This window comes from Lissotriton helveticus, chromosome 7, assembly GCF_964261635.1.
Source record: "Lissotriton helveticus chromosome 7, aLisHel1.1, whole genome shotgun sequence".
NCBI lineage: Eukaryota > Metazoa > Chordata > Amphibia > Caudata > Salamandridae > Lissotriton > Lissotriton helveticus.
Window position 1 is genome coordinate 513,820,102 of NC_136068.1, and position 16,785 is coordinate 513,836,886.

General features: G+C 43.3%; 1 protein-coding gene across 1 annotated transcript in view; it reads left to right on the plus strand.

The window, feature by feature from the left end:
* Positions 1–16,785, plus strand: part of LOC144766850 (polyserase-2-like) — a 1,745,029-nt gene that overhangs the window by 640,594 nt on the left and 1,087,650 nt on the right. Inside the window, exon 4 of the mRNA XM_078650565.1 lies at positions 11,594–11,834. Coding sequence (XP_078506691.1) covers positions 11,594–11,834 — 241 coding nt within the window. The remainder of the gene's footprint in view (positions 1–11,593; positions 11,835–16,785) is intronic.

A 16,785-nucleotide genomic window follows, 5' to 3' on the forward strand; every position in this document is an offset into this window, starting at 1 on the left:
TTAGTGCTGTAGGGAGATGGTTTGTGAACTTGGGAAGCAGTACTTTTTGTTCCATCTTGAAGCCTTTGTTGATCTTTAATCATTATGCAGTGGCTTTGGTAGTGCCAGTGAAAGTGTGCAAGAGATATAAGGCACATAATTAAATATCACAGAAAAGAAAAGATATAGAGTTCTTGAAGAAGCAGAGTCATTAATACAATTAAATGAAACATTTGGAGGAAGTCAAACGAAAGGCAATTGCCACTACAAGGGTTTAGATCGGTTAATTTGATAAGATCAACAGATAAGACTAAGAGATTATATGATTACTTTATATGCCATCAGAGGTGGGATTGGAGCAAGCAGCGTACGTTTGATCCCATCCTTAGATACTGTAGGAGTGCATCGCAATCATGTGTAGTCAGCACTCAAATATATTCTGTGTGATTAAATGTTACTAAGAAAAATGGGGTATTGCATATTTACAATACTCAATGTGAACTTTAATGAGACTTATAAATTGTGTGCATAGAAGTCTAACTAATAAAGGACTTTGCAACATTTACATATTAAAAATTAAAGGTTAGACGTGTCTCATTGTGAAGCTAATGAAATAGAATGGGTATGTGTAGACTAATGTTTAAACATTTATATGTGTAATTAGAATTTATATTCATGCTGATGCTTTTGAAATGACATTTCTGTAATCTTTGCAATTTATTCATGTGTTCAGTCACTGCATTTGTTATATGTGTATAAATGTGCACATAATTTTAACCCTGTGCACTGTTAAGTTGCCGTACTTTTTGGCCTTCGAGTACTGTTCCAGTACACGCTCATGTTTAAAGTTTAACATGTAATTCATATTTAACCTTCAATGTGGAATGCATTTCCTTATATTTTTGTTTTCACTGCAAGTAGGGACAAAGCCCTTCTGAAGTAATCAAAAATCCTTCCAGGGGTCTCACTGATACTTAGGGCTAGATGTAGGTAAATCTTTTTTACCTATTCTAAAATACCAAATTTTACGAATCGATAAATTAGATGTGGGTAATAATTCGGTATTTTTTACCGAATCGCTAAGATTCGGTAATTACCGAATCGGTATTTACCCATTCGGTAATTGCCATTCATTCCTATGGGCCTCCAGGCCCATAGGAATGAATGTCAATTACAGAATCGGTAAATACCGATTCTGTAAAATTGTGCAATGGTCAAGGGTGGCAGGGTGGCACTTTGACACCCTGTTGCACCCCTGATTAGTGCTTGTGTGCCATGTGGCACGCATTCATGCCCTAAGGGCATGTATGTCTGTCACATGGCACAGGTGTACATACACAGATTTGCATATAAACAGGTATTCGTTATTTACCACCAACTGATAGTTGGTGGTAAATAACAAATCCTTAAAGCCCAGTGGCACTGTTGACAGTGCCACCTACATCTCAAAATACAGATTCGGTAATTTTACCGAATCGGTAAATTTACCGATTGGGTAAAATTACCGATTCGGTAAAATTTCCGAATCTGTATTTTGAGATGCCCTACATCTCAGTATCCAAATACTGGTCGATGACGGCCGAAAATCGGTATTTTCGGCCGTTACGGACCAGTATTTGGATACCTACATCTGGCCCAAAGTCCTTTTAAACCAACAAAGAAGAAATTGGCACAGAAGCTGAAATACAAAAGAGCATCTTTATTAACCTCAAATGAGTCAGTCTACGTCACACAGAAGCCTTAGCAACTCAATGAGGCAGTCTAAGGAGTACAGAAAACTGGGGCTTGATATATGCTTAGAGTTACATAGTAAGCATAAATGCAAGGGGCAGTACTGGCTCATGTAAGCATACAAAATGAATAAGTTGGGCATACAAGATCTATTTGCTCAACAAAGTGGGAGGAGAGTTACTTCTCCATACAGCAGAAAAAATAGCCTGACAGTTATACTATAGAAGCAGGTGCATTCTACTAGGTAGGCCCTTCTGGGCATGTGCGAAGTGGAAGGTGCTGAATATAGTTTGTCTCTAGGCAGATTTCAAGAGCAGTTAACACTGAGGGAGGGCAGAGCACATGGCGAGCACATGGCAAACAAAATGGCTGCCAGAAATACAAAATGGCTTTCACAAAGCGGATAAGATAACTTCTAAATACAGGATGGCTTCAGCTAAATGCTAACCCATTGCTGTCAATTTACGACAGACGTCCGTTTTAGCATTAGCTGAAGACATTCCTATGATACAGTAGGAACAGAAAAGATTTACACATTAATTTTCATAATTTTATCAATTTCCTAATTCATTGCTAGGGGGCATTTTCCTGAGCTATAAGCAGGAATACAAAGAAAACAAAGCATCGGGTCATAATTAACATTCAGATAGCAGGAGAAAGTAATGACCACTATTACAAATAGAATTATCATTTTTCTAGTCCTAAGCAAAAGCAAATCCTAAAATCATCTAGTAAACATTTTCAGTGCTCCTATGCATTTCAGTGACTATTATATACTCAGGTGAGACAGTGGCGATCCTTATCAATGCTCTGAGGTGAAATGGAAATACCCTGTATCAGAGTAAAGACAGAACACTACTTTAAAACGATGCCAGCAGAACAGTAAGAACAGTCACACAAATTCACTTCTGGTGGACCATTTTGGATGCTAGGGGCGGAGCCACTAGAGGCTATTCCTCTTCCATGGCAATTCAGTCAAATGGGAACATATCCAACACCCACTTTATACAGTTGCACTGGAAACACTTGTGCAACTATGCCAAAGTCCGTTCTAAGCCTCTTTGGTAGGCTTCTATCGTCCATCAAATCTGCTTCCGTTGTCTTCTTCCGCGTTGGGCCTCTTGATCCAGGCCTTCCATGAAAATAATGCTTCTCAGTATCTGTTGGAGTGCCCTCCTGGCAAACACTCACAGCTCACTCGAAAGTCTCAAAGTCTCAATGCAGTGCACCAATGTCTCTCCTCTGCGGCAGACACTACAGATATTGTGCTCTTCGTTGGTCGTGGGCACAGATCATCTCGTGCAGACCCGGGTACTGCTTAAACAGAAAAAGCAATAAAATGTCATGTTCAGCTACATTATCAGGCTCCAACACTTGTTATTCAGTGTCAGAGGACGCTCGGGCTGCTCTTTCATTTTATTTTTCCTTTCAACATGGGTACCACCATGTAGTGCCTTTCAGCCAACCTTGGATCTTCCGGTGCACTGCCCTTCTGTTGGAGCAAAGAAAAGGGGGGTGGCTAAAACTCAGGCCAAGGGGCTCAAGGGACCGTGCGCTGTCAGAGGTTACCAGCACATGACAGGTAGAAAACTGAAGCCTCAAACCAGCCCTGCCATCAACAACAGGGATACTTTTCTTTTGCTCTTTTGCACTGAAACTCTGGTTCTGTGGCAAACAGGGTACCAGCTCCTCCTTCTTGTCTGATGTCCAACGCCGTCTGATGGAGCAAGCACAATGCTTTGGAGATGCCATTAATGGCGCGCTGGCGATCGCTGTCCAGCCTTGCTACTTTCTGGGTGCTGGGACTGTAGATCCAAGACGTCTGCCCTTCATCTGTAGCTGTCACTGTTGGGAATTAGGACTCATCTTAATCATCGTTCTGCAGGTTATTATGACTCTTCCTTTTATTCTGGAAGATCCTGCAGAACCTGGTGATATAAAAACCTGACACAGCTGTTAGTTTCCTTCAATATAGTACAAAAACAATTCATTGTATTTAACAATGGGACGGCAGGCAGATGGCCTACAATCTTCAATAAGTGGCCAGAAGCCATGGGACAACTCTGGTCTAGAATGCACTGTCACTCTCAAAGGCAAAAGCAGTGCTTCTTGTCTCTTTAATTGGGTACTCTTCATTATCCTCACTAACTTCAATGTGAGAGCATTATCCTCTGCCATTTAAGGGTAGATAGCTACATGGGAAGTCTATCTGCTGAAAACTCTTTAAAGAAAAGGAAATGTTCTACACTTTTGCTCATAAATTTTACATTACTTGTACAGGACTGCAGACACTTCTAAAATGATTCTTCTTAATAAAAAGCACCTACATTGTACGTTTAAGGTTCATGCTCTCATGTTATAGGAGCAGCAGGAAAATCTAAAACTGCTAATTTAACAGGTTTTCTTATCTATAAAACAATATTTCCTTCAACAAAAAAAAATTTCTAAGGATCACATGGGCATCTTCCCTACGCTCTACTTTTCATACAAACTATGCAACATCAGCTCTAATAAGGGCTGTCAGTTTATTTACACGGACTAGCTAATAAAAAAACTAGCAATGCCCTTGCAAAACTACAATAATGGTGTTATCACCTAAGACTTGTAAAACAAAACTACCCACATCTAATTCCCCTTAAAGGTCAAAATAAGGGAACAGCAGTCTAAACTACTGATCCTGTCATAATTTCATCAAACAGGATGGGATGGGCAGTAATAAAAACATATATATTTATTCATTTTATTAATGCTAACAATTTTTAAACAGTATTACTGAATAGCCGATTAAATGTCTCATTGCTATTTCACAGACAGTTTAGACAGGCTAAAAAAATTGAGAAAAGGAGAGAGCAACATACATTTTACCTAGCCTTACTTTGTAGAGGAGCTAGCCTTCTTCCCCCATTTTGACAGTACGAAACCTGAAACAGGTTTCACTTCTGTCAACACTATCAACCCCTGTGCTTAGCAACTGTGCATAAACAAAGTTATAGGAGGCACATAGCACTTTTGAGAGGGCTAAAAATCCTTTTAGCAAATGTACAAATGTCATTGCCTCAGCTTGTAAGCATTAGTGCTGTATAAATATGGCAAAACTTATCTGTTAATCAAAGTTCACATATACAATTATAAGCAGTGTGCAATATACCTGTCTAATAATATAGAAGTCAGCTATTTGTATTATATCTAAATGTATGCATTTACTGAAGCCTAAGGCAGTTTAAAAGCTACTGTAAATGGAAAAAAAGCTATTTGAATAGTGAAATTTACCCAATTTCGACTTTGATATTTGGGGAACTTAAAATGAATATCCTATCATTTTTTTTACATATTAATCATCCTCAGAATGTTCTCTACAAATTGCAGAGATTGGACATTAGACATATCTCATGTAAGTCCTTAGAAAAATGAGTTTTTTACGCCTGCGCAGAGTGATATTTCATATGCAAATATCCTCATTATGTGATATAACACAACTTAAATTAAATTGTAATGCTAGGAGGTCAGAGTATGAGTATTAAGCTTTATAAATATTAAAAAACTAATTTAAAAGCACTTATTTTTTAATAATTTTTAATAATTAATATTTTTTTCTTTTAATAAAACCAATCCTTTTTGATAATTCCACATATAAAAAGCAAGCTGCATCCCTTGCCTATCATATTTAGACGCATTCATCACAAGCCTAAGCACAGAAGCCTAACTTGAAACATGACAAATTTTTGCGCCACTTTTTTAAAAGGACAGTTATTATTTAACATCAGAACCAAGAATGTGCTTATGTAAAAGACTTTAAAAAAGGAAATCCTGTTAAATGTTTTCCTGTTATCGAAAATAATGAACCTTATTTTTGTAACTTTAAAAAACAGTAGTCTGAAATGCAGGGTTTCACCCGTGTTTAACTGACAAAATCCTGGCTGAGTGAACATTCCTGTCTATTCGTGGCCTACAAAAACGACAGCTGTTGCTAAGCCTTTTTTAGTGTTGAAACGTAAGCACGGTGGCTGTCCATTTAAAACTGAGGCCTTTCAATGCATGTTCTATAATATGCGTTTTAGTTCAGCAAAAATTTACTTCAGATGAAGTGTTTGCCTGTTAATATCTAATACAATGTATTCAAGAAAAATGCTGTAATTTTATTTACTGCAAAACACACAATTTCGTTTTTGAGGCCTTTTTATTCCTTTAGAATGTAAATTCTAATTTTATCTATTAATTATTTAGCAGTTTGTACATGTGCATAATTGCATACTCTTATCAATGTAATACTAACATACTGTTATTTAGCATATCATATGGTTAATTTCTGGATTTTAATTTAATTTTTTTTAATATTAATTAAATGACATTTTGCATAACAGACTGAAGACAACAAGAAAAACCACAAACACACTAAGCATGGGCTGAAAATTCGTTCCGCTTGCGGAATTTGCGGATTTTCTGAGATTTCGCGATCCCGAATCTCGCGAAATCGCGGTAAAATCCGTGAATCAGCAGGGACGAATTTTCAGCCAAGCACTTACAGGGTTCCAGCAGCAGGTGCAAAAGTTGAAGCTAATTTTTTGTAACCTTTTACAAAAGGGTTACAAAGAAATTAACTTCAACTTGGGCACCTGCTGCTGTAAGCCTGTAAGTGCTTCCTTGCGCCTCGTTGCCTACTTGCAACTATTCTCTGTCCCTGCTCTGACCCTTGAAGCAGGGTCAGAGAATAGTTACAAGTAGGGAATGAGGCGCCTGTCACGAAAATTAAACCTCAACAGGAACCACTGACAGATATAAAAACAAACATTTGCAATGCAATAGGTCTCGCATTAGGAATGTTTGAGCTATTGGTCTTGTAAATGACAATTTTTTTTATTTATGTGTTGGTTTTGAAAATAGCTAAATTAATAGCTTTGTCATTTACAATGCCAATAGTTATAACTTTCGCAAATGTGACACCTATAGCATTTGTAATGCAACATATTTTGTATTTATGTGACTTAGCTGTATTGATATTACAAATTACAATGGCTTTTAATTTTTTTTAAATAATTAATACTTAAATAAAAGTGATTTTAATTTATAATGGCAATAGCTTAAACTTTTGTAAATAACTTTTGAGAAGATTATGTTCAGTGTATTTTATTGTGATGAAAATCCAAGAACAGAAGTGAAATATTAACATCTTTTTTTGACATTTGTAATAAAGTTTGAAACATTGAGAGAACATATTTGAACCAGTTGTTGTTGAATGGTTGCGCAGATTGATGCTGGGGTGGCGCTGAGTGGTGCTGTGGTGGTGCTGAGTGGTGCTGTGGTGATGCTGAGTGATGCTGTGGTGGTGCTGAGTGATACTGGGATGGTGCTGAGTGATGCCGGGGTGGTGCTGAGTGGTGCTGTGGTGGTGCTGAGTGATGCTGTGGTGGCGCTAAGTGATGCTGTGGTGGTGCTGAGTGGTGCTGTGGTGGTGCTGAGTGATAATGTGGTGGCGCTGAGTGATGCTGTGGTGGCGCTGAGTGATGCTGTGGTGGCGCTGAGTGGTGCTGTGGTGGTGCTGAGTGATGCTGTGGTGGTGCTGAGTGATGCTGTGGTGGTGCTGTGGTGGTGCTGAGTGATGCTGTGGTGGTACTGAGTGATGCTGTGGTGGTGCTGAGTGATGCTGTGGTGGCACTGAGTGGTGCTGTGGTGGTGCTGAGTGGTGCTGTGGCGGTGCTGAGTGATGCTGTGGTGGTGCCGACTGATGTTGTGGTGGTGCTGAGTGGTGCTGCGGTGATGCTGAGTGAGAATGTGGTGGTGCTGAGTGATAATGTGGTGGTGCTGAGTGATGCTGGGGTAGCGCTGAGTGATGATGTGGTGATGCAGAGGGCAGAAAGGCACAAAAAGCAGTCTAACAAAGGGCAGAAGGGCAGAAAAACAAGGGAAAAACGAGTCTAACAGAGGGCAGAAGGGCACAAAAAAAACAGTCTAACAGAGGACAGAAGGGCAGAAAAAAAGGGAAAAACTAGTCTAACAGAGGGCAGAAGGGCACAAGAAACGAGTCTAACGGGGCAAAAAGGCACAAAAATGAGTCTAACAGAGGGCAGAAGGGCACAAAAAACGAGTCTAACAGAGGGCAGAAGGGCACAAAAACGAGTCTAACAGGGGGCAGAATGAATCCCGCACTGCGTGTTTGTCCACGAAGATGCCACCTTTTTGTGCAATACCTCTACTCAACTGGAGTACTTTCTAATCAGTAAGTGCTCCCTCGTTGGCTAAATGTATAGGGGCAGATTTACAATAACTGGCGCATCCCCAGGGATGCGCCAGTTATTGTGCGCCGCAGCTCCGCCAACCATGGTGCGCCGCATTTACAATGCGGCGCACCATGTGGCAAAAACGGCACAGATGCGTCACGCATCTGTGCCGTAAAAGCAGCGCATTGCTGGAGCTGCGTCGCACTTGCGACGCAGCTCCAGCAATGCTCTGGGGGGCCCTATCTCCCCAATGCTGCATCAAGCCTTGCGCCAGCTTCAAGCAGGCGCAGGGTTTTGACGCAGCATTGGCCTAAAAGTGACTGAGTAAAATCTTGTAGATTTCACTCAGCCACTTTTAGGAGGCGTTCCTGCACAGGAACGCCCTCCCCTGCGCTGGAACGCCTCCTGATGGCGCAGGGCTTTACAACGTGACGCATCTCTCAGGTGCGTCACGTTGTTAATACCCAGCACCATGGCGCAACTTTTGTGCTGCCGCTGCGTCACAAAAGGTCTCGGTAGAGGGTGGCAGTGGTGAACCAGAGGGTGGCAGTGCTGAACCAGAGGGTGGCAGTGCTGAACCAGAGGGTGGCAGGTGTGAACCAGAGGGTGGCAGGGGTGAACCAGAGGGTGGCAGTGATGAACCAGATGGTGGGAGGGGTGGACCAGAGGGTGGCAGTGGTGAACCAGAGGGTGGAATGGGTGAACCAGAGGGTGGCAGTGGTGAACCAGAGAGTGGCAGTGGTGAACCAGAGGGTGGCAGTGCTGAACCAGAGGGTGACAGTGGTTAACCAGAGGGTGGCAGTGGTGAACCAGAGGTGCTGTGATGAACCAGATGGTGTCAGTCATGAACCAGAGGGTGGCAGTGGTTAACCAGAGGGTGACAGTGCTGAACCAGAGGGAGGCAGGGGTGAACCAGAGGGTGCTGTGATGAACCAGAGGGTGGCAGTGGTGAACCAGAGGGTGGTAGGGGTGAACCAGAGGGTGGCAGTGGTGAACCAGAGGGTGGCAGTGCTGAACCAGAGGGTGACAGTGGTTAACCAGAGGGTGGCAGTGGTGAACCAGAGGTGCTGTGATGAACCAGAGGGTGGCAGTCGTGAACCAGAGGGTGGCAGTGGTGAACCAGAGGGTGACAGTGCTGATCCAGAGGGTGGCAGGGGTGAATCAGAGAGTAGCAGTGCTGAACCAGAGGGTGGCAGTGGTGAACCAGAGGGTGGCGGGGGTGAACCAGACGGTGGCAGGGGTGAACCAGAGGGTGGCAGTGGTGAACCAGAGGGTGCTGTGCCCATACACGACCGCATGGGTAACTTCACCATGCAAGAGCTCCGTGAACACGCAAAAAGCCCTGCGAACATGCAAAAAACCCCGCAAACACGCAAAAAACACGCAAACATGCAAAAAAACAAGAATCCGCAAATTTGCACGAATTCGCGGATTTTGCGGATTGTGAATTCGATTTCACGCGAATTCACGGAACGCGAATTCACAAATTTCGCCCATACTTAAAACACACGCATTGAGCTCATTTTAGACATATACAGAAGGGGTCAAACACTCAGGACACATAATACAGTGCGCTTAATAGCCATTATTTCATAAATAGCGCAATCGCTATTTACATACAGAAGTTGCAATGTAAAACCACGAACCACATAGACATTTAAACACACATTTAACCCACAGATCAACACTTAGGACAGAAACAAAGGAGAGCACACAGACTGTACTTAAACCAAACCATTTGTAAATACTGGTTGTAGGGCATATTTACAAGAAAAGCTTCTCAATAGTATTCCAAAAGACTGCAAAAAAACAGCCCAACAGACTGTTTTATTTCCAAGAAGCAAAAATACACTCAATTCACTAGCTTTGTCTGGCAGAACACAAAAAAATCGCTCTGCATATCTCCATTCATAAAATTGCGCAGAAAAAGGATCCTTGTATGTATTTTTGTACATATGTGAATTCCATGGGGATATAGAATCACCAAGGAAGAAATATGTTTTTATACCAAAACCTATTTAAATATTCCCTCAAGTGAGCCGGCTAATTTAATTTACATCTCACTATGGTACCTCCAAAAAGCAATACATTCTTCGATGTGTGCTTGAAACAGGCATGCCAAAAATATTGCAGAATATGCAAATGTTATACCCAAAGTAGTGCTTAAAGCACTCTTTGTACGTTGCACCGTTCAACAACATCAGACAGAGAAAAATCTCCTCATTACCTGCCTACACAAATTGCAATTCGCATATCATTCAAATCCAAAGTTGGCCAACACCAATTCCAAAACTGCAAAGCCACAGTAAGCGTTACTAAACTACCTTACCAATCCAAGGCATCAAGAGCGGCTTTGAGTGGCTGCATGCTACTCGACCCTTAGTTAGAGTTTCTTATACTGAAGACTCTGATAGCTGACACCTTTCTATTTTCCATCCTTACTTAATGATTTCTAGCCTAGAGTTACCCTTTTAAGGTAGTGTAAGGAGAGTTAGCTTGCTCATGCCTACCTTTTGAGAATCATATGATGCAATTTAGTGCTTAATTCTTTTTCTTGATTACTTGTATGGTCATCATTGAACTAGTTATATGCTTTTTGGTATAGAGGGTGAATCTCTTTTGGAGATTTGGACTCGTTCTAATTGTTCTGCATCACTATACGATAATGCTGTGGTTGACCTATATCAATCTGTTTCTGAATTTATAATTAAATCTTACTAATCTCAGATCTGGTTGTAGAGTGGATTATTGTGTGACTGTTATAGGATACACAGTATTAAAAGTTTAATGTGATTGTTTTCTCCCTCTTACCTCTCAAGCAGCTAAAACGGCCATCTGGTTGAGTAGGGCTTTTTAAGTGGGCCCATTTTTGACTCAGGCCTTAAATCTTTCCACAGATTTCTCACTAACCACCCTCCTCCCCTATGTGTTGATTCCATTAATAATAAGATGCATAGGTATACTAGTCATTGTTTGCTGTAGTTACCACGTTCTTTTGCGCTCTCTTGGTTCCTCTCTACGTGCCTTATTGGGATCCAGATAAAGTACCAGGACCTGATGCCAACGCACCAGTCTGTGACTTATATTCCATTATGTTATCACATCTTGTGTGGGCAAAGTAACAACTTAAGCAGTGACCATTACCTGGCGCCTCTGGAGAGCTGTAGCTGGGTAAAAACTTTTCCAGTTCTGGCACCATATTCATAAGTTGAGTAACCTGTGAGAAGATCTGGTATGCAACAGAAATATCATTACCAAAGCTAAGTAACTTTTTATTTACAAAGTGGAGGGAATTATTATCTGTTGAGAAACTGAAGTGTTTCACTGTTTGAAAAGCTATAATAATTAGGCCGCTGCTCTTCTATCCCATGGGTATGTACAGCGTGCGAGACCTATGTAAAGCACCGGACTGCTAAATTTGGAACAAGAGTATTTTGTATATCACTAACAAGATTGTAATTTACGTGGATCCACCATGTATGGCACAACCACAAATCTTCCTGTCTTAATTGAAGAGGAAAGTCATATAATCGAATTCCCCGTTAGATTTACTTGGTCATTATCTGTAGAAATTAAACTCCGATTTCCACTATGTACTATACTTTTAGAAAAATATTTCCGATCCTAAGTAGATAATTAGAGCATTTTTCATGTATCTCTTCATGCAGGGTGACTCGGGAGGGCCTCTGGTCTGCAACGAGGACGGAGTTTGGTTTCTAGCTGGAATCACCAGCTTTGTCATCTCAGGCTGCTCACTCCCCAACGCCCCGTCTGTATTCAGCGAGGTGACCTCTCAAGCCCAATGGATCCAATCGAAAGTCCCCGAAGCTATATTCGCCCATCAGACGGTGTCAGTGAACGAGCAGGATGAAGCCAGCTGCACGGACATCACAAAAACCCAGGCTGCAGGTTTGAGGAGGATGTAGAGAGAGCTGTGTTGAAAAGTCTAAAAAAAAAGCCCAGTATTGTGACCACTGTATGCTCCTCCTCTGGAAAATGCATTAGCATAATGAAGTTCCAGGTTGCTAGCTGTGGGTTAAGTATGCTATCAATGTTGATCTCTGTTTTGCATATGTAGCTAATGGAGCTCCTCTTTTAGACCAGACAACCTGGCATTTGACGCCCTGATCATTTGTTTACACTAATTGTGTTTACGTCAAAAGTTTTGATAAAAGCAGGGCACAGCGCAAGCTTTAGGGCAGTGCGACTGGTGCGGCGGTACTAGGCGCTGACTTAGAGGGGGGCACTGACCTCAAGGGGGGGTGCTGTGTTTAGAAATAACTTAAGATTTAAGAAACACCTGTTGCAGAGTGGAAGCAGCTTTCAGGTAGCAATTTAAATGTCAAGATAACTCTTGTCATTAATGTTCTTTCTAAAAGAAGAGATTAGAGTTTTGTCTAGAGGCAGTTTTGACTCATCATAAAGTAGTACAGAGGGTGAATGTGCCTGCTTCAAAGAACAGATCTGTATTTTATGTGGATAGCTGAGTGGATTAGTAAAACCAGCCTTTACCAGTGCTTTAAAAAAAATGAAATGCATGTGAGAGAGAGGCTATGGAGAGACAATGGGCACTTTTGCCAGGTGGTACTGAAGAAATCCGAGGCGGTCTTGAGGGCGAGGGGGTCAAAAAAGACTGTTGCACCGGGCGCCACTACTGCTAAAGCCGACCCTGTGGGGCAAGATTCTGTAAGGAAGATTCTGCTGAATACATCTGCCTGTGGATTCCTAACCTTTTGAATTACCCCTGTGCCAGCATTCCACAGAAACTTTTTCTTAGCTCTCCCACATCGCATATGATGTTAACTGAGCCATAAGAAGACCTTGTTGGCGTGCTGACCTCAGTTCCCTTTTATCGGCACCGTCGACGCATAACGTTTTTTTTTCAGGGAGTCTCCATTTATACTGGGTTTAACTTTACTAGATTTCTTCGTGTTGCACTGGAAACCGCTACTTCGAAGAGGTCAGGTTTTAAGCCCTGCAGAGAGTGTTGGGGTTGTATGTCCATCACAGATCCCCATGAAGTCTGTCTGGGGTGTCTCTCTTCAGCCCAAGATTTCGATGGGTGTTCGTGCCTTCGAAGGATGAACCCGAAGGCATTGAAGGAACGTGAGGCAAAATTCTTCATGGCTCATGCGAAAGAAGAGAAGAGAGGTTGCAAGAGGTCAAAGTCGTCTAATTTGCATGCTTCGAAGTCGAAAAAGCACAAGAAAAAGAGAAGACATGAGTATCGGCGTCAGTCTTCGAAAGGCAGGTCATTGAGATCGACCAAGCCTGTGAAGTGGCGTCATGAGAAGGGTGCCCTCTCACAGTCGCCTTCACCTTCCTCGTAGGCGACTCAGGCCCATACTCCGGTGTCAGGTGTTCATCAACGCCTAGAGGTTCTCCGACTCCTAGAGAGTCTTCTCCGGTTCCTGCTGCTTTGTCTGTGCCATCGCCGGTTTCTCTGGAGCCAAAGCCTCAGCCCCCTCTAAGACCTATTGTGGACCAGGACCAAGGAGCGCCGGATCCTTATCCTCCTTTTCCAGGACCTGGAGCGGATGCATTGCATTTCTTGAATGCAATGTTTGGCATGTTTGCCAAGGCACCTTACCCTACTGATGCGCCGTCTGGCCCCATGAGTCCGCTTGTCTTCAATTTGTGTGTTTTTGACTGCAATACCTCAGTCAGAGGTCTGGCGTCAGACCGATGTCATCCCGCATTCGATCAACGCCATTGACTGCTTTGGAGGGGCCTTCTTCGACACCGGCGCCGTTGTCACTTGCACTGTGTGTAGGAGAGTAGGGTCTGCTTCCTATGGTCACCCCCACTTTTTGCTGTGATACTCTGGTTTTTCGACTTTAATGTGGCTGTGGGCCTGCTAATCAGACCCACAGCCCAGCTGTTCTCTCTCTAAATTGATACCATGCACTTTAGGTGCATACCAGATTGGTTACTGGGTCACCCTTGTGAGCCCCTGTATAGTGTACCATAGGTACCCAGGGCATAGGTGCACCCTAGGCCTACCAGGGGCTGCAGCATGTATTGTGCCACCCCTGGTTTGCCTTCCAAACTGACACCACAGGTCTGTTCACACAGCCTGGGTAAGGTGGTGTAATCACCCCTTACTTAGATATAGTATACCTATATCTACCTTTACATATAGACACATATGCACCTATAAGCCACTCCTAAGGTAGGCCTCGACAATCCTGGAGGCAGAGTGCTTGGTTTATGTGAGAGGGTGCTCTGTCATGAGCTGAGCCCCTCTGCAGCTTTCGGAACCATCTCCTTATAGCTGTTCTATGATATAGCCATACCATATACTCTTAAGTGCATTATAATCCTCGCGGTTAATGCTAACTTTGGTTTGGCTTTATCAAAACATGTCGTGTAAGGTGTCAAACACTTTAGTAGAGCGCCTTTGTGGGGTCTTTCCAACAGTCCGACCTGGTTGGATGATACACTTGCTCAACCTATCAGAGATGCGGGCCTTTTGGTGTGGGGAGATTTATTTGTTGATGGTGTTCTTTTACCCTGGGAGTCTTTACGAAATACAATAGGTCCGAATTTTGCGAGACTTAATATGTACAAATATCCAGCTGGTCTAGATCATACAGTACTTTACCATCTGGAGGACCTAAATTTCCGTTGGGCTCACACAGTTATCTTATCACCCTTCTACTGGACAAGCCCCCGTTTAAAAAAGAAATTTCATCTTGGTACAATTTAATTCTGGAAGAACTGGATGGTGAATTTTTGTTACCAGATCAGCTTTGGGCATCGCATCTGAGCAACCCCAACCTGCAAGATCTTTGGACTACTTCATGTGACAAGTTGTGGGATATTGGTAAGCCGGCATGATTACGTAGAAACCATATTTTTACTATACACCGAGCTTACTACTCGCCCCTGAGATTGTCCAAATTTGACCTGGGGAACAGAGTAGCATGTGCAAGATGTGGTCTTATAGCCGCAGCTGATACCCACATGTTCTTTGAGTGCCCCCAATTAGGTATATTTTGGGAATCCATAAGTAAGACTCTATCAATTTCAATTGGAACTAATATTGTTCTTGACCTTACTTCCGTAATATTTGGTCTTGTAGATGGGGTTCCCTCTTTGGCAAGGAAGCTGATTTTCTATTCTATCCTACTCGCTAGGAGGGAGATATGTAACAAATGGAAAGACTCTTTATCTCCCTCAATTAATGACTGGTGCACTTCGGCCTTACAGGTTTCCAAGTTGGATCTGGCCAGAGCCGGGAACCCTGTGAAAAGATATTTTTGGCATCTCCTGAGGTGGGATCATTGAGAGTCTGTTTTTTTTGTTTTTTTTCCCCAGGTCCAATGATTAAGCCATCATTCCCATCCTTGGGTAGAGCCGCATTAACATGCTAACCTAGCATTTTGGCTGCATTTTTGACACCTTTATAGGATTCTGTTTTGCGATAGCTGCAGGTCTAGGCGCAACTGCTGAGGGATGAGCTCCCTGTTCCTTTCTTCTATCCCCACCAGTCAACAGTACTGAGGCAGCATGTTGCACTCACCGGCAGTTTGTACAATCGGAACCTAGGTGGAATATGAGAAAAAAAAAAAAAAGGTGTCAAACACTTTGGAATACTACCCCCACCCCCCCGGGGGTAGCATTCCACCCTTCTAGAGGGAAAAGACATGTATGTTACTGCTTTACCCGGTTAAAGTTAAACAGTGCCTCAGCATCACAAAATGGATGCTTCTGCCTCAGACACGAGTCTGACCTCCTGCTGCTGGACGAAAGGGTATGCCCTGATGTGGGACCCGTGCTCACTAGGCCACTGGAGTCAAGCTATCCTGGCTGATGACGGCTGATAGCCAGAAACCGGTCCTAGGATGCTTGATTCTGGTCTAGGGAAGACATGGCTTGGCAGTTCGGGCTGGACTGTTCCCATGAGGCAAGGGTCAAGACTGATTTGCATATAGCCATGTCTGAACTGGGGTGGCTTCGTGAGCAAAATAACGATGGATTAAACCCATATCTGTGACTGGGGGTGAATGTTTTGCCATTGTGCAACATTCCGTCCATCATCTTGTGTGTTTTGCTGGACGAAACACCGGCAGGGGAGGCCTGGACAATAGGTTTCCTGTCCAGGGAGGTGCTGGCACCTCCCCAGACAGGGGTTTAGTGTATTGGGGCAGGGAGGGCTGCATTCAGTGAACGCATCTAGACACTGCCTGGGGCACACAAGGTGCTCCATGCATAGCCCGGTTCAAACCAGTTGCTGGGGCACTCCAGCCCCAGCTCTGGCGCAAAACTGGACAAAGGGAAAGTGGTGTAACCACCCACTTCTCAGGTCCACCCATAGGAGGGACCTAGGCAGGTAATCCAGCCCCCATCCTTAGTATAAGTATAGGAGCTGTGTCCCCAGGACTTTGGATTATCCTGGAAAGAAACTTTGATACAGAACTTTTGGACCTTCGACATTTTATTCTGACTAGAAGACGGATGACATCTACCTAGTGGTCAAGGAGTGACCACCCTGTTCAAACAGGCACCATCAGCAACTTTGCCAGTCTGCAGTTTCAAGGCTCCCGCTGGAACCGGATGACTCTGCGACTCAAGAACTGGACTTCCAGACTTCTCTGACCCGACCCACATCCACAGCAAAGCTGAGACCCGTGGCGGACACAAGAGATGTGGGACTGGACATCTTGGACATCCTGCATTTTGCTAACTGCACTCCTTTCCTGAAGCCTCAGTAAGTTGTCCATTGGGGTACGAGACGCCCCAGCCCCGAGTATCATTTGCACCGAAGCTCAGGCCCCCACACACCGCGAGTGTCCCGTGGGCCCCGCCTTCACATTTGTGCTTGACGCGTCTTCCCGGCTGCTTGCCCATTGGCTAG